The 22,177-nt window shown below is 46.9% G+C and overlaps 1 protein-coding gene and 1 pseudogene across 2 annotated transcripts; both read left to right on the forward strand.

The window, feature by feature from the left end:
* The first annotated feature begins 13 nt into the window (after nucleotides 1–13).
* DNTTIP1 (deoxynucleotidyltransferase terminal interacting protein 1) lies at nucleotides 14–21,450 on the forward strand. Of its 2 annotated transcripts, none has more exons than XM_043479430.1 (13): nucleotides 14–196; nucleotides 754–824; nucleotides 1,866–1,962; nucleotides 7,852–7,950; nucleotides 9,583–9,651; nucleotides 9,918–9,974; nucleotides 10,226–10,284; nucleotides 11,525–11,573; nucleotides 14,394–14,452; nucleotides 14,553–14,613; nucleotides 18,698–18,769; nucleotides 20,939–20,994; nucleotides 21,091–21,450. In XM_043479430.1, exons 1-13 carry the CDS (start codon nucleotides 92–94, stop codon nucleotides 21,227–21,229), a joined length of 993 nt encoding a protein of 330 aa, XP_043335365.1. In that variant the 5' UTR covers nucleotides 14–91; the 3' UTR covers nucleotides 21,230–21,450. The 2 variants fall into 2 exon arrangements, with proteins under 2 accessions (XP_043335365.1, XP_043335366.1); XM_043479431.1 differs by having other exon boundaries at nucleotides 15–196; nucleotides 11,528–11,573.
* On the forward strand, nucleotides 17,973–18,077 carry LOC122449096 (annotated as a pseudogene).
* Nucleotides 21,451–22,177: the final 727 nt, after the last annotated feature.

A 22,177-nucleotide genomic window follows, 5' to 3' on the forward strand; every position in this document is an offset into this window, starting at 1 on the left:
GAGCCTGCGGGCGGCGCGCTCCAATGACGTCACGGGGCCACTTTCCGGCCGGTGGCAGAGTCGGGCTGAAGTTGTGGGGGCCCGGGGCGCCATGGGGGCCACTGGCGACGTTGAGCAGCCGCGGGGACCCGGCGGGGCAGAGCGGGGTGGCCCCGAGCTAGGAGACGCGGGCGCAGCGGGGCAGCTGGTTCTTACGGTGAGGGCGCCCCCGGGGAGGCCCCGGCCGGGCCTGGGCTCGGGCCGGATAGGGCCTCGGGCTCCCGGGACCCTGGCCCGCGGGGGAGAGAACGCGGCGGCTGATCTACCGAGGGGGTTGGCGTTGTCGCAGTCCGACGATCTGGCTTCAAATTCTGTGCCGCCCTCCTCGCTAGGTGACGTGGGCCGGCCGTGTCAAGCCCCTGAGCCCCAGTTTTATCTTCGGGAAGATGAAGATGCTTAGCCCCTGCCTCGTAAAGTTGTCGGGGGGAGGGATAATAAATGCGGGTAAAGCGCCCAGCGCATCATCTGGCAGAGTAGACCCTCGGTAAACACTGGTCCCCTTCCTCCACCCTGTCCTGAAAAGTAGGGTTGGGACTTTGGAGGCAGGAAACTTTGCCTCGGTTCCTCTTCCCCCGCCCCACCCTACCCCAGGGTGGCAGAATCGGTGAAAGCACCCGAGAAGCAGGGATGTCTGAGGTGTAACTTAATACCCACGCTCCACCTCCACGCCAGTGTCACGGACCTCGGTGACATCTGCTCCCTTGGTCCCCACAGAACCCTTGGAACATAATGATCAAGCACCGGCAGGTGCAGCGGAGGGGCCGCCGCTCACAGATGACCACAAGGTAAGGCTAGCCCTGGATGGGACGTCTCTCCCAGGCACCGGCGTGGAAGGCAGCCTTGTGGCCCCCACTGCACAGGGCTAAGAAAGAGTTCATCAACTAGTAGAAAGAGGAGATTCAGATTCTGTAACTCTCTGTGTGATCTTGAGCAAGTCATTTCCCCTCTGAACTCAAAACGAGGGGGAGGCGTGTTGATTAGACAATGCCCAAGGTCCCTAACATTCATTGGCTCTTGTGTTTGAAGCTGCCGAAGAGGCAGAACCACATGGAGGTTATGAGAAACATGGGCCTGATAGTCTCCATCTCAGGGGAGGGAGGGAGCACAAGATGGGTCTTGGGATGCTGCTGGTTGTATATGTTTCTTGACCTGTATGTGTGTATGTATGCTAATTCACCTCAGTGGTGTCCAGGTCTTTGCAACCCTATGGACTGTAGCCCACCATGGGATTCTCCAGCCAAGAATACTGGAGCGGGTAGCCATGCCCTCCTCCAGGGGGATCTTCAGACCCAGGGATCAAACCCTCATCTCCTGCGTCTCAGGCGCATTCTTTACATCTAGCACTACCTGGGAAGTCTTGACCTGAGTAGTGATTAAATGGATGTTCACTAAAACTGTTACAGTGTATATAGACTTTTACTGTATTAAGTATTATACTTCTAAAACACTTTAAAAAATAATGCCCACTTCATAGAGTTATGAGTGTGAAATAAAGTCCTACGTCTGTGTGGTTTGCACAGAACTTGGACACATAGCTAGTTTTCAGTAAAAGTCATCTGATTGATTGTTCAGGGGTGGTTTGTTTTTTTCTTTTTCTAGCCACACTACATGGCATGCAGGATCTTAGTTCCCTGACCGGGGATCAAACCCGTGCTTCCTATAGTGGAAGCATAGAGTTTTAACCACTGGACTGCCAGGGAAGTCCCAAAGCCATCTGTTATTGTTGTTAAAGGATCTTATGTCAGTAATTGGCTGGGCAGACTGGGAAAGAAAATGTTTGGGACATGCCTCCTGACTGTGGCTTCTTCCCCTCCCTCCCTCTGCAGTTTCACAGATCCTGCCATCTCCATGGACCTCCTCCGAGCTGTCCTGCAGCCCAGCATCAACGAGGAGATCCAGACAGTCTTCAACAAGTACATGAAGGTGAGAAGGATGCAAAGACAAAAAAAAATAGCAATTAAGACTCATGGGTGATCCTTCCCTGCATCACAGTCTCCCTAGCTCTTTCTAGTACCTACACATGCCTAAAGTTTTCCAATTTGGAATCCCCACTCCAAGAATGTTTTTTCTCTTTGGGGGTAATTTGAATACCTCTTACTGTTACCAAAGCAAGTTTGGGTCTGCTCACACATGTGTGTGCTAAGTCGCTTCAGTCGTGTCCAACTCTTTGTGACCCTATGGACTGTAGCCCGCCAGGCTCCTCTGTCCATGGGATTCTCCAGGCAAGAAGACTGGAGTGGGTTGCCATGTCCTTCTCCAAAGGATCTTCCTAACCCAAGGATCAAACCTGCATCTCTTAAGTCTCCTGCGTTGGCAAGTGGGTTCTTTACCTCTAGCGCCACCTGGGAAGCCCAAGCAAGTTTGGGTCTGCTCGCCCACATGCAGTAAAACCAATCTACTGACACAGATAGTGGTGAAGGAAAGTGTGCATTTACTGCTGGGCAGCACCAAGCAAGAAGGCTGGGGGCTAGTTTGTTTCTGTTATTGTTATTTAGTCACTGAGTCATGTCCAACTCTTTGCAACCCCATGGACTGTAGCCCACCAGGCTCCTGTGTCCATGGAATTTCCCAAGCAAGACTACTGGAGTGGGTTGCTATTTCCTTCTCTACGGGATCTTCAAACCCTCATCTCCTGTATTGGCAGGTGGGTTCTTTACCACTGAGCCACCAGGGAAGCCCTCTGGGGACTAGACTAGTGCTTGAAACACCCAAACTCCCTAATGAGTTTCAGCAAAGCATTTTTAAAGACAAAGTGAGGGAGGGGCATCCCAGGGTATGTGCTCAGCTCGTGCACAATTCTCTGATTGGTTGGTGGTGAGGTGGCCATGTAGTATCACAGGGATTAACATTATTAACCCTTAGGCTCTGCTCATGTTCATCAAGTAGTTCATTTCTTCCACTTGGTGGTGGTTTTAACGTCTCTTAGACAACTCAGGAAATGTGCATCGGATGCTGTTATTGAGGAGCTTTAAAGCAGAGGATATGGGAGAGGAGTCTGCTCCCTGTCCTCCAAGGCTCCGTAGGGTCAGCTCCATTAGTTTTGCCAAGCTGTTGTGAGGATGAAATGACTTAAGTGTAATGTACTCAGTCTGTGCTTGGAATGCAAGTGTTCTTATTACTTGTTTAATAGATAACCATTGTTACTGTTTAAAATTCATTTCAATATCTATTAATAATCTTCTACACGGCTCTACCTAAATTCCCCACAGATGCCTCAGTCCCAGCATATTAAGGACTGACCTCTTTTGTTTTTCTTCCTAAATCTCCTCTTGTATTTATTCTTTCACTCGAGAAATATTTACTAAGCACTTACTATAATTCAGGCACTGTTCTAGGCACTTAAGGATGTAACAGGGAACAGAATGGGCAGCGTCCTTGCCCTCTTTAAATGTGTCCTTTGTCAGGGAGTGCCAGAGAGAAGGGGAAAGACAGTGGCCTGTAGGGAACAGAGGTGCTGTTTCATAGATTGTGTCTAGACAAGACATTTGAGCAGAGATCCAAAAGAGTGAGGAAGGAACAAGTCATGCATATACCTGGAGGGAAAGCAATCCAGGCACAGGGAACAAGAGCAAAGGCCCTGAGCCAGGAGCATGCTTGGCACGTTCAAAGCACCAGAGTGGCCAGTGTGGTAGGACCCAACCAAACCAGGAAAGAAGTAGGAGAGATGACCAGACAGGTAACAGACTCAGCTCAGGCAGAACTGTGAAGCCGGGGTGAGAACTGTGAATGAAAAACATTACCTGCCACATCAGAAAACAAAGGATGCTGCAGCCATCAAGCCATCTCTTTAGAGCCACCCTGCCTGGAGCCCCGAGGGAACTCAGGATAGAAACAGGATGCCCGCCATCTAGCGGTCAGCTGCTGCAACCACCACCGACAGTGCACCCTGAGGGGACTCAGGACTGAGAATAACACAGGATTCTGGCCCCAGGAAGCTAAGGCGCACATCAAAAGAATGGTTTCAGTGAGCCCAGACTCCTGCATCTTTCCATACATAGGAAAGCACTAAATTCCTCAACTGGAGATACCTGGTTTTCTTTATTTAACAGTAATCTTTTGATGTTCCAACTACCTGCTCTTTGTTACAAAAACTCTTGTGTCGATATCCTGGCTCCTCACCTTGCCTTCTTGGAGCAGTCTCTCAAAGCTGTCCTAGATGCTGTGTTCCACACTTAAGTCCTCAGTTTTGTCCACCAAATAAAACATAACTCTCAACTTTTAGGTTGTGCTTTTTTTTTTTTTCCAGTTGACAGAACTTTGGGTTTTATTACAAGTAAAATAGAGGCTCTTGGAGAGTTCTGAGCAGAGTTCATGATCTGAACATTTTTAAAGAGTCTCTGGTGGTCATAGAGTCGACTTCAGGAGGAGCAGTTAGGAGACCTGAGATGATAGTGGCTTGGGTATTAGCAGTAAGGGTGCCAGGAAAGAGTCGGATTCTATATGTCTTCAAGGTAGCAAACAGGATTTGCCAGTAATTCAGAAGTGCTGGGTAAAAGAAAAAGAGAAGTAAATAACTCCCAAGTTATTTGCCAGAGGCAGCTGTAAAGGTAGAATCACCACTGACTTAGTATGAAGAAGATGGAAACAAGCAGAGGAATCAGGAGCTCAGTTATGAACAAGTTTAAATGAGATCATCATTCACTTAAAAACCAAAGTCCAGTGGGCCCTGCCTTCTTCCACCTTCCATATTCAGTCCTGGGGTCCTGTGCTTTCCACCCCACACTCTGACCGGCCTGCCCTTCTGCCTTGCCTCTGCCTTGGTTCAGGCCTTCATTGTTTCTCCCACTGTAATCCTTAACTGCCTCTGTTCTTTCCCTCTTTCAGCCCACCCTCCATAAGTCCGGTGATCTCTAAAATGTAAATCCCTTAAAATCCCTCCACAACTTTCCATTTTTTCTGGGTGAAATCTGAATTCCTTCACGTGGCATATATGGCCCCCTGAGATCAGACCACAGCCACCCCGTGTTGTATACCTAGTTATTCCTGCCCCTGACTTGTGCACTTCCCAGGATGCCCCAAGTATTCTTATACCTCTGCACCTTTACATATGTAGAAATAAAGAGGTTAAGCCACTAGGAAAAGGCTAGACCAGGGTTGTCTACCTCTAAAGCACTTTACGGTTGCTTGTTCTAATGGTGGATACCATGATTCAGGAACTTTCTTTCCTGGACAAATGCTGAATAAACACAATTTGTGGCTTCACATTGTCTGCAAAGATACCTCCTTGCCACGCTTGTTTTTAGAACAAGGTACAAATGACTTGATTACATCACAGCTTCGGATTAAGTCCAGGCTCTTGATCAGCCTCATCAGATCACTTTGTTTAATGGTGTTCCCAAATCTCAGCTACCCATTTTCTTAAGAATGTTCAGAATAATAACTTCTATAAATGGCTGATCTTGTCCAAGAAATGTTTAATTTTATCAGTTTATTCTTGTTATTACTAAATGCACACCCCTTGAAAAAATATTCTAATAAAAAAAAATTCTAACAATATAGCTTAGAAAATGAAGAGATGGATGGATAAATGGGATGGGTAGATGGCTTTGTGATAGCAAATATAGCAAAAGGTTAGTTGTAGACTAGGTGGAAGGTATTAGTATTCACTGATTGAATAAAATTAACAACCAAAAGTCACTAAAACTTACCTTATAGAATACCAGACTGTTAATAATGACCATGTAGTCTCCTGTATTTATTTGTGTGTGTGCGTGTGTATGTATGTTTAAAAAATACAGGATCATTTTACACAGTTCTGCGATTTGTTTTTTTCATTTAACAATATATTTTGGTCATGTTTCTAGGTCAGTACGTAATAGCTCACACTGATTGTTTTGTAATAGTTGCAGAGTAATCTAGTGTGTGGATGTACTGCAGTTTAGCTAGCTAGTTCCTAGAACACTTGGATTATTTACATTTTTCTCTATTACAAACAGTTCTACATTGAACACTTTGAATGTGTATCTTTGTTCACCTGTGAGAGTATTTCTGAAGGATAAAGTTGTAACGATGGAATTGGTGGGTAAAGGAGGAAACATTTTTCCCTCAAGAAGATTTCTCTCCAGAAATGTTGTGCCATTTTGCATTTCTACCAACAGTGCTTGAGAATTCCTTATTTATTCTCATCCAGAGATGGCTTACATTTAGCCTACTTATTCCTTCTACTGCCCGCCTCGCAGGGTAGTTGTAAAGTACCCACGTCATTTCCTTTAGCTTTTCACTTAGTCATTAGTCCGCATTGAACCCCAGTATTCATCTCCAGGTTTTAGTTTTTTGTTGTGAAGTCAAACTCATCTGATCATTTTACTTAACTTTGCCCGCAGAATTTTCCTCCTGAGCTCTTGAGCTCTCTAATCCAGTGCTTTCACACTCTTCTCCTTGGTTTGATGTGAACAACAAAGACATATATATATAAAATGCTAAATATAGGAGACCTCCCTGGTAGTCTAGTGGCTAAAACTCTGAGCTCCCAATGCAGGGGGCCAGGGTTCGATCCCTGGACAGGGAACTAGATCCCACATGCCACAACTAAAACCCGGCACAGCCAAATAAATTTTTTTTTTTTTTTAATGCTCAATATAAAATGATTGTACTTCCTCATGGTTGTCTCCCTCGGGAGGTGCATGGGTTTTAAGTTTCAGAATTGTTCTATTTACTGAAGAGAAGCGATACTTGATTCTAGAGACATGGACTCTCTTTTTGATGTATTCCCAGTGTCTCAGTTTGGACCTCACATCACCTTGTCCCTTGATGTTTTCAAGCTTAAGCTCTCCCTCGTACCTGGTGGAGGAACCTTCTGCCTTTCCTTTCCCCAGCCAGCTGGGGCTGCTGATACCCGGGGACCTGGCCAAGTCTTACACCTCCCAGCCTACAGATGTTTCTTTCAGATTGGGTAAAGTCAGGATTCAAGTAGGCTTTTCTGCCCACTGGGTCTTTTCTGGCTTCCCTGACCTGTTCATCTCAGGCACTGGCCTGTTTTTTTTTTTTCTTCTATGGAAGTAAAACATGTACATTATAGAAATAGAGAAGATTTATAGTTAAACAAAAAAAAAAAAGAGAAAACAATCATGATATCACCACTTTAATATAGTGTATTCTCACAGTTCTTTTGTCTGTGTTTGCTTTTTGCTATTTTAGGCTCACGCTATCCCAAACTGTTTAATAACTTCCTTTCTTCACTCTTCACTTGACTATATATCATGAATACCTTTTTGTGTCAAAAATATATTCTCCTGTACCTTCCTTACTGTGATTTTTGATACTTGTCTATTTCTTCATGGTATAGATAGTCCATAGTTTACTTCAGTTGTACTTGGACATTTAGGTTATCCTTTGATTTTGTACTGTCTACACGTTACTGCTGTGAAGACCCTCCTTTGAGTACCTCCATGATGGTTCTCCTCTGTAAGAGGATAAAGAGGGGAAGTAGAGGCAGGGACCTGAATCTAAGTCTGGCTGATCCCAAGGCATGGTCATGATTGCATTTCCCTTCTTTATGCATGCGTGTGTACTTAGTCACTCAGTTACGTCTGACTCTTTGCAACTCCATGGACACCAGGCTCCTCTGTCCATGGAATTTTCCAGGCAAGAATACTTGAATGGATTGCCATTTCCTACTGCAGAGGGTCTTCCTTGAACCTGTGTCTTGTGTGGCTCCTGCGTTGGCAGGCATATTCTTTACCACTGCGCCACCCGGGAAGCCCCTTCTCTTCTTTATAAGGGTGGATTTTATGTACCATTCCCTTCACGTTGATGCAAATCAGCAGGCAAATCCTGCTGATTTGCCCTGTCTTCTACTGTACTTCTCCCTAGTTCTTCCAGAAGGCAGCACTGAACGTACGAGACAACGTTGGGGAAGAAGTGGATGCTGAGCAGCTGATCCAGGAGGCCTGTCGGAGCTGCCTGGAGCAGGTGAGATCAAAGGGGAAGAGAGATGTAGGCACAGGGGTTAGCCCTCTGGGCTCGGCAAAGACATACGGTCTCATCATCAGTGGTATATGGAAGGAAACCCGGTGAGCTTAGACAGGGCTTGGAGCTTTGCAGACAGAGGGAAGGGAGGTAGCTACTAGATCCAAGTACTAAGGTAGACGCTTTCATCTGCATGAGTTCATTTCCATCTCAGAAGAAACCTGTACAGAAGGCACATTTCAATTCCTAGTTTACAGATGAAGAAATTGTGGCTTAGAACAAGCAGGAGGTGGAAGAGCTAAGATCTGGCTCACCTCTGTAAGTGCGTGGTGACTTGACCCTTCGTGTAGTCACAGCCCCTTTTGGTGTCATGAGCACTCCCACCCTTTCTGCCTCCTTGCCTCCCAAGGTGTGGTCAGGAGGCATGACGTCATGCCTAGAAATGGCTGTGTGCTCAAGATAGTCGTGAACCTGTTTGCATGTGTCAGCTGCTGTTATTAATAGGAACTGTCAACATCACCCAGATTCTGTGCTTGACTGTGAAACCATTAGCTGTCAGAGATGGAATTTGCTTCATGATGATAGCCACAAGGGCAGGCTGGAGTTCAGTCCTTTGGGGTTGATTATCATGTTGTTCAGTCGCTAAGTCGTGTCTGACTTGGTGACTCCACGGACTACAGCACGCCAGGCTTCCCCTGTCCCTCACCATCATGAGTTGAGAGAATAATGTCTTCTGGGAGGTTGGCTGGCAAGCTGCTCAGGCCCAGCCTCAGAAAAGAGCAAGACCAGGGCCTCGAATCTGAGGTTGTTGCCATTCCCCCTGAGATACACATCTCATCTGTCTGAGGACCTGTTTATCCAGAGCACAGAGTGCCTCTTTTTTGTCTCGAGTTCCTCTCGGGGTGCAGTCTGCTTGCAGTGGGTTACAGCTTAACCCTCGTAGAGCTGAGCAATGCTCTTTGTTTTGTTTTGTTCACAAATCCCATCTCATCTGTGGCTCCCTGTCCTTCCAGGTGATTTTATCTACTCCTATGGCTTTGAAGCCAGTGTAGCTGTTGATGATTCTAAACATACAGCTCAGCCCTGAGCTACTTCCCCATTTGCCTTCCTCCACTCTGTCCTCACAGCAGCCAGCCCCAGGTTTTTAAAGATGAATCGGATTGTGTCTGATCATGGTCCCAAATCCTCTTTTCTATGTGTTTGTTTATTTGCTTGCCATCCAGATCCAGCACTTACATACTAGGCACTCAATATTTATTTAAAAAAAAAAAAACAGCAGCTTACTGAGGAACATGTTTAACATCAGTGCATTTACTTAGAGAAAAATATTTAGCATATGTTTACATGGAAAAAGTGAGGAAGAGTCTTACATTGAAATGCTAATAGTATTCTGTGGGAATTGAGGTTTCAGATTTTTTTTTTATTTTGCTTATTAACATTTTTGTAATTTTTTAGTAATGATCCTTCATTATTCAGGGTTTTCAAAAAAGGTGTTTATTTGTATGACTATTTCAGGATCCCTTTGTACTGACCGTGAAAAAGTTTTAACAGAGTTTGAAGCTGTATCTAATGGAGGTAGATAGGTTTACCCACCAAAAGAGTGACTGATAAACTTTTTTTGTCTTTTCCCTTCAGGCTAAACTACTGTTTTCAGATGGAGAAAAAGTCATACCCAGATTGACTCATGAGCTTCCAGGGATAAAGGTCAGAGTCCCTGTGTGCTGGTGTTTTGCAGGCAGGACTGATCAGACTGGGAGGCTGGAGAGCTCTGTGGCCCTGAGGAGGCTGCACGGACCACCCCCTGCTTGTGGGACCAGGTCTGAATGGCATCGTGCCAGGAGGGCTGCTGAGTCCTGGCTCAGGGAGGTGCCAGAGGGTGTGGTCCAGGGCTTCTGTCTTCTGCTGCCCCGGGGACCTGCAGCTCCCGGGCAGCGGCCTCCATCTGACTCCCTTCCCTTCCCCACCCCCAGCGTGGCCGGCAGGCAGAAGAGGAGTGTGCCCTCCGAGGAAGCCCCATTCCCAAAAAGGTGAACTATCTCCTCATTTTCTGGCTGGGTAAAGGCCCTGCAGCTCCAGAAGAGGGTGGGCTTCCTCAGCGCCCCTTTGGGTCTTTCTAGCATGAGAGGCAGGCGTCTAGGCACAGTCACCCTCCCCGTTCGCCCCCGAGCGTCATCTGGCCTCGCAGGGAAACCACCTCCTTGGAGCGACCCTGGTCCTGCAGTGGGCTGGGGGCCCCCCAGGGCCAGGCCTCTGACAGCCGTTCTGTTCTCTGTGGCAGCGGAAGGGGCGGCCTCCGGGACACATCCTGTCAAACGACCGGGCCACCGCGGGCATGGTGTGAGTAGAGGCCCGCAGAGCCGCGGGGAGGAGCGGGCGGGGGGCGGGCCTGGAGGACAGGAAGCTGGAGTTCGCTGCCAGCAGCCTGGCAGACGCAGACTCATCTGTGCAAGAACCCAGGGAGGAGAGTTCTCTAGTCTGAGGGCTGGGGGAAGAAGGCAGCGAGGAGGAGGGTGTCGTATCCTGCTTTTACCCCAGAACAGTTCAGCCCAGCTTCATTGAACACCAGAGTTTTTCTTTAAACACCAGAATTGTGTTTTATTAGTATGTACTGAATGTTTCTGGGGCTTCCCCAGTGGCTCAGCGGCAAAGAAACCTCCTGCAATGCAAGAGGCACAGGAGATGCAGGTTTGATGCATGGGTTGAGAAGATCCCCTGGAGGAGGGCGTGGCAACCCACTCCAGTCTTCTTGCCTGGAGAATTCCATGGACAGAGGAGCCTGGCATGGGCTACACAGAGTCAGGCACGACTGAAGTGACTTAGCACACACACATGAATGCTTGTAATGTGCCATCACTGGTCTAAACACCTAATACATACTTTTCCTTTTAATCCTTCCAACCACCCTCTGACAAAGGTATAATTAATTCTACAAATAAGGAAACAGACTCACAATTACTTGCCCAAAGTCAGACAGCTAATAAAAGGCAAAACTGTACCACATTGCCTCCAGGATGGTCATTTTCAAAGACTATTGAAGGAACAGAATCTTTTTCAAACAGCTTTACGTGGAAGCCTAATACTGATATGTAAAAAAGATAAAGCCTCCCTGGTCAGGGAACTGAGATCCTGCAAGCTGCAGGGCATGGCTGAGGTTTGGGGGTAGGGTGAGAAGGAGCCACACTGATCTGGTTAAGAGAGATGAGATAGTTTGAAACCACCAGCTTAGGAGATGGATTAGTGTAATCCTCACACCTTAGACTTGTCTCCTGCCTTAAGCAAATTCATTCCTCACTTACACAAGACTGGAAGTTGCTACTGTTACCTCTTCTGACAGATGAGAAACTGCAGCCCAGAGAGGTTCCCGGATTTGCCCACGTGGCTAGATAGTGTCAGATCGAGTCCTAGAGTGGACTAGGACCCATTCTTTTTCCCTTTGCACCCCCTCTCATGGGCACCAGGCAGCAGTCCCCTTGAGGGTGGAGTGAGCGTGTTTGAGGAGCTCCCACCAGTAGCAGAAAGCTTTCTTGCAGTCCTAGGCCCTGTCTCGGAGAATTCACCTTTCCTCTTTCCCTCCAAGCAGATGGAAACCAAAATCCTGTGAACCAATTCGCCGGGAAGGCCCTAAGGTATGATGCTGTGAGCATGGCAGTGACCGCTGTCCCAGGGAGACCCCCGTCCAAGCTCTGGGCTCCCCCTTGAGGGAAAGGGGATGGGGTTGGTGAAGGATGTGTGCACCAGAGCCATTTTACGCGCCCACCTACCTCCCAACTCTGGCTTCCAGAAGGATCCCAAATAAGGATTGAAATTGGGGGCAAAACAAAGAGTGGACTTGGTCTTTGCCGCACCCTTCTCCCTGTAAAAGCTTGATGTCACCAAGACTTATCCAGTACTTATATGTCATAGGTGTGGATTGCCTCATTTAATCTTTATCACAACCTGTTGAGAGAGATTCTGTTACCTTTCTATGGTTCATGAGCTTCCTTTCCTACCTCATGGCAGAAATTATTTTATCTGTTATCCTACACATTTGATACGCTTGAGGATACTAAGGACTACAGAGTTGCCCAAAGTCACATACCGAGTAAGTGGCAGAGCTGTGTCTAACCCAAGGTCCAGGGACATCAGTCCGGGTTCTTAAAACTGTTAGGTTCTGTTGCCTCCAGAACAGTTGTTTGCAGACTTTTTTTTTTTTTAACTTTAATATTTTTAACACCAAAAACATTTTGTTTTGGGGTATGCCAATTAACAATGTTGTGATAGTTTTAGGTGAACAGTGAAGGAACGCAGCCACGCACATGCATGTATCCATTCTCCCCCAAACCCCCCTCCCATCCAGGCTGCCACATAACACTGAGCAGACTTCCATATGCTGTACATTAGGTGTTTGTTTGTTCTCCATTTTAAATACAGCAGAGTGTGCATGATATTCCCAAAGTCCTTAACTGTCCCTTCCCTTCTCTTCCCACCTCCACCCCCCACCACTCCACTGGCAACCATGAGTTCATTTTCTAAGTCTGGGAGTCTCTGTTTTGTAAGTTCATTTGTATCTTTTTTTTTTAGATTCCACATAAAAGCGATGTCATATGATATTTCTCCTTCTCTCTGACTGACTTCTCAGTGTGACACTCTAGGTCTATCCATGTTGCTGCAGATGACCTTATGTCATTCTTGTTAATGGCTGAATAATATTCCATTGTGTATATGCACCACAGATTCTTTATCCATGCCTCTGTTGATGGACACTTAGGTTGTTTCTATGTCTTGGCCGTTGTAAGCAGTGCTGCAGTGAACACTGAGATGCGTGTATCTTTTGGGATCAATTTTTTTCTCTGGATATATGCCCAGGAGTGGGATTGCAGGATCATACGGTAGCTCTGTTTTTAAAGGAGCCTCCATACTGTTCTCCGTAGTGGCTGTTGCAGTTTATATTGTCACCAACAATTCAGGAAGGTTCCTTTCTCTCCACACCCTCTCCAGCATTTGTTGTTTATGGATTTTTTGATGATGGCCATTCTGACGGATGTAAGAATAGAATCTTTTCTTCAACTGAAATCTTACATGCAAGCTCACCATCCAGTCATACATGATAGGTGAAAGCTCCACCATCCAGATTGAGGCTGTGTCCAGTGGAAATGGTCCCCCCGTTGTTGTACTGGCCCGCTGCCTCCACCAGGGCCCACGCCTACCTTCTTCACCTCTGCTCCTCACGAGCGGGTGATCCCACAGCCTCCTAGAGCTCTGTCTTCTTTTCCAAACACCCCTTCTCTCTCTCCAGTGAGTCCTTCCTCCGCAGTGGCTTGTATAAGTGGGCATTCCCCAGAATTCTCTCCATTGCCCACTTCTCCACCTCAGCTTTCTCTCCGGATGACCTAAAGCATCTACGCTTATTAGATCTCGGGGACTAGTACTTGCCGAAGTTGCCTTACCTCTTTGTTTGTACCCCACCTTTCCCTCTAGTTTAAAACCTGTATATCCTACTGTCTGCTGGAGCTCTCAGCCTGGAATCTCCGTAGAATTTCAAACTCAGCGTATCCAGAGTTGAAATCAGAATCTTTCTCCCACCTACTTCGACCTTCTCTACTTGAGTCATCTTTGCCTCTTCCTTCCCTTTCCCTCCCTACATCCAGTCCCGGCTGATTCTGCCTCCCAAATACATTCCCTAAAGAGGTCCCTATTCCCTCTTCTTCCTTCATCCTATTACTGCGGCCCTCATCTTCCCTTTTTTTGGCCAAACTGGCATGCAGGATCTTAAGTTCCCCAACCGGGATCGAACCCATCCCCCCTGCAGTGGAAGCACAGAGTCCTAACCACTGGACCACCAGGAAATTCCCCTTCATTTTCCAAACTGCTCTGTTACAACTACCTCTAAACTGTCCACCCCTCCTGTAGTCGAGCCACTTCACGCCCGTTAGCCGAGTTACAGAAGAGCAAGCGATCGTGAGCGCAGATCCAGCTCTCCCTGGCTAGAGGCCTTCAGTGGCTCTCCATCACCCCCAGGATAAACATAAAAAGCCGTCCACATAGTGAACGGGCGCCCCCCAGCCCCGCCCGCTGCCACTCTCCGAATGCTCACTCTTTGAGCCGCGCAGGGCTGCTGTGGTTTCTGCAACGAGCCCCCCACCCGCCACCTGCCTGTTTGCGCCACCCCTCCTGCCTCGCCTCTCGCCGGTGTCACCGCCCACCTTGTAATGGTATCATTATCCACACGTGTCTGTGACCCTGTGGAGAGCAGAGACTGTCCCTGATTCATCCGCTCACCCCCCAGCCCCCCATGCCCCCCACTGCAGTTTATAGCACAGTGCCCAGTATATTAAAAGTATTCAGTTTCTTAAATCAGCTGTTGTTCAGTAATGGCCAAGGATGAGGGTAGGAGAGGGTGGGAGAGAGTTTCTGTCCTGCCCACCAGCTAAACCTCCACCTCACCAGCCTCTCTGTCTTTTGCACAGTGGGACCCAGCTCGGCTGAACGAATCTACCACCTTCGTGCTGGGATCTCGAGCCAACAAGTAAGTCTGTAAGGAGTTGGTGCTGAGGGAGGGGGCCCTGAGGGGTCCCCCTGAGCACCACGCCTGCTGGGATCCTCACCACTCGTCTGTTGCCTTGCAGGGCCCTGGGCATGGGGGGCACCCGAGGGAGAATCTACATCAAGCACCCACACCTCTTTAAGGTAGGTGAGTGCCAGGAGTCGGGCCAAACCTAGCTGTGGAGTAGGCAGCACTGGGAACTCTCCATGGCCCAGAGGAACCTGGAGTAAACCCTGACCCAGGAGCCGGGGCAGCGGGGTTCTAGTGGCCCCTCTGCCCTTAACCGCTGTGTCTCATAACCTGGCTCCAGTCCTCGTCTATTTGCTGTGTGTCAAACGTGGTTTTAAGTGCTACACTTACACTACCTCTTGGACATGAGTCAGGATTCTGTCTTCTGCAAATCCTGAGCTCTTAACCACTGCTGTATTCAGTTGTCTGCGAAATAAAGAGATTGCAGCGGAGCAGCAGTTCTGACGTTTTCCAAAGAGGGGACTCCTCACCTGAGCTATGCTTTGGTCTCCACTATTCAAGAAAATAATGAAGCGGGGAGGGCATGAATTCACGCTCTTAAATAAGTTTGTATTTTATCAGTCACAGAAGCATCCAAATATATTAGAAAAAAGGTAACACGCACGTGGTTCAGGTTAATAGTTTTTGCACCTATGTGCAAGACTCGGTGCCCCTTGTCAGAACAGCTCCTTGGGGTCTCAGAATCATGGGCTCTGGCCTCTACATTCGGTGCAAGTTCAAGTTCTTTAAAGGGCAAACCTACTTGTATCTTATCAGTCTTATGTTTTGGGATTTTCAACCTATGTTTTGGCCCACGTGCTACTACTTCATTTTCTTCCCTTAGTGTCTTCAATCCTGCTGTTCCCTTTGATGACCTTCCCCCGCCCCACCCCCCGACCCTTTTGTCTGCCTGACTGTTCTGTGGGATCCACCTTATCCAAGACCCTTGCTGGCATCATTGCCAAATGGATATGGTCTTGGACCTACTTCCAGTTCCTTTTGTGCAACGGTTAAGAGTATCATCTCAGTCCTGATTCCGCTAGCATGTGACCTTGGGCAAGTGGCTCCACATTTCTGAGCCTGTTTTGTCCTCTGTAAAATGAGAAGGATGCAAACTAGCCTTTTGTGGTTGGTAGAATTAAGACAGAATGCAGTAAAATATAGCCTTTTTTTGTAGTAACTTTTCTTTTTAGTACTTATTTGGCTGCATTGGGTCTTAGTTGCGACTCAGGCTTAGTTCCCTGACCAGGGATCAAACCTGCATCCCCTGCATTGGAAGGCAGATTCTTAACCATTGGACCACCAGGGAGGTCAGTAGTAATAACTTTAAAAGGAGTATAGTCTATAAAAACACTGAATCATTGTGTTGTACACCTGAACTTAATATAATATCATGAATCAGCTATACTTCAAAAAAAACAGACCTCCTCTATTAAAAGACAGAGAGAGAGAGAGAGAGAAAGCACAGTAAAACCCCAGACGATACCAGCATAGCAAGGGCTCGGTAAGTCGTCAGTGTTACCAGCATACTTCCTCAGTTCTTAGACCCATCATTGGTAACAAACTCGTGGCCACTGGATACTCTCTCTTACTTTAATCTTTTCAGAATAATAAATGAAGGGGGAAAAAGTTTTTGTTTTTTTTACTTTTAATTCTTTACTAGTGATGATAAGCATCTTTCCATCCATTTAGAGTTTTTGTGTAAACTGCCCATTATACCTTTTGCCCATTCTTCTGTCCTTCTAAAGGCATTTTGCAAATTTCCTTTTTGTTTTTAACCTTTTTAAATTATAGAAATAATATATAAACCCATTCTTGTAAAAAGATTAAAACAATACACTGAAGCTAACAGGGAGCAAGGCACCAAACTCCGCTTCACCCTCGACTCTGACTCTTCTCTGCTAGAGGTTACCCCCAGCAACATGGTAGCATTTTTCAGTCCTCTGTGTGTGTGTGTGTGTCCTTGTCCTTTAATGATGTTTTGTTTATGTTATTGGTCTTATACTATATATGTTGCTCTGATTTTTTTTCACCCCAAAATTCATTCATTCATTCAAATATCTATTGAGTACACAGCAGTGGGCAAAAGAGACACACACAACTCCTTGCCCTCACAGAGCTTACAGTCTAATGTAGAGCAAGCTGTATAGCCTGGAGCTAAATCCAACCTGTAGCCTGTTTTTGTCCAATGCAGAGTGATGACATTTTAAAGGGTAATTTAAAAAGAAAGAAAAAATAAAGATTATGTGACCAGCAAAGCCTAAAGTATTTACAGAAAAAGTATGCTGACCACTATAAATCTAGGGAATAATACCTTAAGAGATTTGTCCATGTTATTAAGTCCCCCTCATTTTACTTTTTTTTTTTTTTTTAAGATTTATTTTTGACTGTGCTGGGTCTTTGTTGCTGCACAGGCTTTTCTCTTTTTTTGGAGAGCAGGGTCTACTCTCTAGTTGCGATGCACTAACTTCTCATTCCATTGGCTTCTCTTGTTGCAGAGCTCAGGCTCTAGGACACACGGCTTCAGTAGTTGAGGCTCCCAGGCTTTAGAACACAAGCTCAATAGTTGTGGTGCATGGGCTTAGTCGCTCCTCGGCATGTGAGGTCTTCCCAGATCAGGGACGGAACCTGCATCCCTTGCATTGACAGGCGGACTGTTCACCACAGAGCCACCAGGGAAGCCCTTCTTTTTTTTTTATTTTATTTGTTTATTTTTGGCTCCGCTGGGTCTGTGTCCACCCTTCTCTAGTTGTGGCAAGCAGGGTCTTCTCTAGCTGTGGTGCACGGGCTGCTCATCACAGTGGCCCCCTTGTTGCGGGGCACAGGCTCTAGGTGCCCGGTCTTCAGTAGTTGCTAAATGTGGGCTCAGTAGTTGTGGCACACAGGTTTAGTTTCTCCCCGGCATGTAGGATCTTCACCGACCAGGACTGAAGCCACATCCTCTGCACTGGCAGGCAGATTCTGATCCACTGGACCACGAGGGATGTGCTGACTCCTTTAATTTTAACAACAATCCTATAAGTGTTAATGCTCTCTGTTTTACAAATGAAGAAACTGAGTCTCAAAGAAATCATTGCCTCGATTTACACCACCTAATAAGTAGAAGAAACCAAGATTTATGAACCAAGTTTTTTTCTTTTCTTTCTTGTTGTTTTAACCTGCCGCCCCCTGGAAGCCCACCAGGCCAAACTAGCCACCTCATATGCTCATCTCCAGCTCTCCCCGCCACATGCGCTCCCTGTGGGCTGAGCTCTGAACCCCACAGTTAACTTCTTACCCATGATGCTCTTCTGCCTCCAGGGCATGAAGTGTCCTGACTTTTGTTTTAGAAAATTTGGTCACTTTAATAGCCACATATGTTGTAAGCCATCTCCAATCACTTCTTCAAAGAGGAGTACAGCTCTCAGACATAGTCACCAGTCTGACCAGTTGCCAGAGGTGCTGTGTTTTTTTTTTTTTTTTTGGTGCTGTGTTTTAAGGAAGGAAAGGGAGGATACTCTGGTTTCTCTTGAAATCGAATAAATCTTTTGCCATTTACTAAAGATTTCCGTAGAGAGAAACAACTCTGAGTGTTAAACTCTGTGCCCTGGGCAGGGCTCATCTTTAATGTTATGGTGGTGGTTTAGTCGCTAAATCATGTCCAACTCTTGGCAAACCCCCACTGTAGCCTGCCAGGCTCCTCTGTCCATGGGATTTCCCAGGCAAGAATATGGGAGTAGGTTGCCGTTTCCTTCTCCAGGGGATCTTCCCCACTCAAGGATTAAACCTGGGTCTCCTGCATTGCAGGCGGATTCTTTACCAGGGAAGCCCCTTGATGTTATAATAAAAGATAAAAAAGTAAAAGAAAGCAAAGGGGGGAGTTCCTTGGTGGTCTAGTGGTTAGGACGCCATTCTTTCACTGCCATGCCCCAGGTTCCGTCCCTAGCTGGGGAACTGAGATCCCACAAGCCTCGAGTCTTGGCCAAAAAAAAAAAAAGGAAAAAAAAATTTTTTTAAGGGAAAGGAATTAGAAGTATATTAAATCTATGGGAATTGGGCCCCCTTCCCTGGCCTCCTGGGCTCAGCCCTGTTTGCTCTGAAGAGGTCAGTGAGCCCTCTCCAGCCACCAGAGGTCTTGTTGGTAAGAAGGCCTCAAAGGCTAAGTGTATGTTCTGAACCAAATGAAAAATGCCCATCACACCAGGCTAATGTCTCCCCCTGTGGCTTCATCCCTCACAGTATGCAGCTGACCCCCAGGACAAGCACTGGCTGGCCGAGCAGCATCATATGCGGGCAACAGGGGGAAAGATGGTAAGCACTGTTCACACGTGCCACTGCCAGGGACCCACCCAGCCCAGAGACCAGGGCTGTTGGTGACAGCTTACCTCCAAACCTAAGAGACTCCACGCCCAACAAATGAGAAAGGAGACTTGTAGGAGTAGAGAGGGCCCATTCCTTCATGCTGAAGACCTGCCTGTAAGCGCTGCCTTTGCTCTCCTGTGCCCGGGTCTCCCACACACTGCCCCCCGCTCCATGGCCCCCTCATATGTAGTTCATAGTAGCCGATGTAAGAGTGGCAAGTACAAGACACACCTAACACTCTGCCATCAGGACTGCCTATTGATAGATCTCACCCTCCGTCACAACTCTGCCACCAGACACAGCTACGGGATCTCTTCTCAGCACTGCCCCAGGCAGCACCCCTTGTCAGAGAAAATTAGCACATGCAGTGAAACTTGCTTGCCACACCTGGCAGCCCCTCCCAGAATCTCTTCTACTTGAAGAGTTCTCAGCACAAATCAACCAACATCCTTAGGAAAATCATCGTCACGTGTATTCTAAAACTGTCATGGAGGGATGTGTCCATCACATGCACTGTCTCTCACCTGAAGATGCACTTAGTCTAAATCTATGGCTGATTCATATCAATGTATGACAAAACCCACTGAAATGTTGTGAAGTAATTAGCCTCCAACTAATAAAAAAATTTAAAAAAAAAAAAAAAAAAAGATGCACTTAGTCCCACTGCTGGGACTGCTCCCGTTAGGATTTAGTGGCCTTGCAAGCCACTACACCATCCCCTACCTGGCTACCTTTTGTTTTCTACTATATTTATGCTACACTCGCTTTCAAAAAGGATTTTGGGAAGCTTACTGTGAACACATAACATAAATAAGAAATAGGAAAAAAGGAAAGGCAGAATCGAAAATTAAGGCAGGAGCAAGACTAGTTATAAAAAAGGATTGTTGTGTGTTTTTTTGTGTGTGTGTGTTTTTTTTAAAAAAAGGCAGGGGAATTTTAAGTTACCAGCCTGGGAGACCAGTGCATGTCTATAGGTTTTCACAAATTCAGTTCCTGTGCCCCTAAGATGAAGACAGTCAAATGACTCAAGGGACACACAGTTATTTCTGACCCTAAGACTGGAAAGAAATGCCTCCCACAGAAGACTCTCATGTGATGAACATCATCACCCATGTGGTAAGTTCACAAGAGGGCTCTCCCAAGGCAGATCGTGGCATTGTGCCAAAGCAGTTCTACAGGCCCGGGACCACACAGCCCAGCTCCTGGACAGCAGTGCAGTTTATCGTGTTTGCCCTTTTGCCTCAGAGCTCAAAACCAGCTTATCTTAGTTCTGGGGTTCACACATGGCTTCCTTCTGATTTCCTGTCTCCATGTGTACTTTGCTGGCTCTCTGGCTCTTTCATTTTTTTATATTTATTTTTGATTGAAGGATAATTACAATATTGTGTTGGTTTCTGCCGTACATCAGCATGGATCACCCATGGGTACATGTGTCCCCTCCCTCTTGAGCCTCCTTCCCACTTCCTACCCCGTCCTATCCCGCTAGGTTGTCCCAGAGCCCCAGTTTGAGTTCTGTGAGTCATACAGTAAATTCCCATATCTGTTTTACATGTTAATGTATATGTTTCCGTGCCTCTGTCTTCATTTGTCCCACCATCTCCTCCTTACCCCGCCCCCTCCATGTCAATAAGTCTGTTCTCTATGTCTGCACCTCCATTACTGCCCAGCAAATAGGATCATTAGTACCATCTTTCTAGATTCCATATATATGGGTTAATACACATTGTTTATTTATCTCTTTCCAACTTACTTCACTCTGTATGATAGGCTCTAGGTTCATCCACCTCATTAGCACTGACTCAGGTGTGTTCCTTTTTATTGGCCCTTTCATTTTAAAACACCTCAGGGTCCCTTTTTACAAGAGATGGCAGCTATAGATAAATTAGTCACCACTGCCCACTCTCCCACCCAGAAAGTTTCAACTTAAGTGAAAGATGTCTCAAGGAACTGTTCCCCAGACAGACAGTCTCTCCCTACTCTCTCCATTGCTAAATTATAAACTGTGACTACTGGCCCCTCCCTTCCAGTCCTTACTTTAAGCAGACATTTAATAAAGTGTTAATCGTTGGACTGAAATGAACCAGAGGCAATGATGACTCTCCTTTGCTCCTACCCTAGGCCTACCTCCTCATTGAGGAGGACATCCGGGACCTCGCTGCCAGCGATGACTACAGGTAAAACCATTAGTCTCTGCTCTCCCATCCCCACTGGGATGAGCTTGGACCTACATCCTCCCTTGCTTCAACCCTCCTCCTCAATGTCTGTTCTAGAGGATGCCTGGACCTGAAGTTAGAGGAGCTGAAATCCTTTGTCCTGCCCTCCTGGATGGTTGAGAAGATGCGGAAGTACATGGAGACACTCCGGACAGAGAATGAGCATCGTGCTGCCGAAGCGCCTCCACAGACCTGAAACCGGGTCCCCTGGTTACACTTGGCAGCCCTCCTCCAAGGCCCTTGTACCCACATGGCTGAGGCCACTGCTGGGACTGCTCCTAGATGGATCTCAGCGGCATTAAGCTATGCCTGGGCTAGTTTGTAGTGACTCACTGCAGAGCCCCCAGACTGGCATGTGGTTCTATATTTGTAAAGTTATTGGGATAAGAAGCAATTAAACAGTTTGTAATAAACACAGATGGTGAGCCTGCTGTGAGGTCTGCCAGTGGGGGCTGACAAAATATCAAGGGCTCTAGAAGAAGTGGGTGTAGGAAAAAAGGACCAGGCACCCTCACCACAGCAAGCCCAGTGCCCGCCTCGAATATCTGCTTTGTGAGATGAAGCTGGGGACACCAAGGATTTTGCCAGTCTTTCCTGTCCCTGTTTCTGTTTCCTCACCCAACTAAAGCGTGGAATAGCACAATGTGATGGCTGGCACCATGGGAGTTGATGACAAATCAGAAGAAAAATATAAGGTGGCTTTTATTACCCCCATTTTATAGGTTAAAACTCTAAATTTTGTGCCCAGGGTAACGCAGCAAACTGTTGGAGAGGCAGCCAATGAAGCTGTTTTCCAATAAGGACTCTCTCTAACCATCAGCTTCTAGTTTTTTCCCTCACCTGTGTGTTCAGACACCTAAGGCCCCAACCAAAGTACCTAGGACATTAATAACAGGTGGAGGAGCTGGGGTTTCCGGTTTTAGGGACGAGTGTGGCTTCCCAGGTGGCATTCAGGTAAAGAATCCGCCTGCCAATGCAGTAGACAGCAAGAGACACTGGTTTGACCCCTGAAATGGGAAAATCCCCAGGAGTAGGAAATGGAAACATACTCCAGTATTGCCTGGAAACTTCCATGGACAGAGGAGCCTGGCAGGCTACAGTCCGTGGGGTCGCAGAGTTAGGACTGAGTGCACACACACACATC

This window comes from Cervus canadensis, chromosome 10 (assembly GCF_019320065.1).
Source record: "Cervus canadensis isolate Bull #8, Minnesota chromosome 10, ASM1932006v1, whole genome shotgun sequence".
Taxonomy (NCBI): domain Eukaryota; kingdom Metazoa; phylum Chordata; class Mammalia; order Artiodactyla; family Cervidae; genus Cervus; species Cervus canadensis.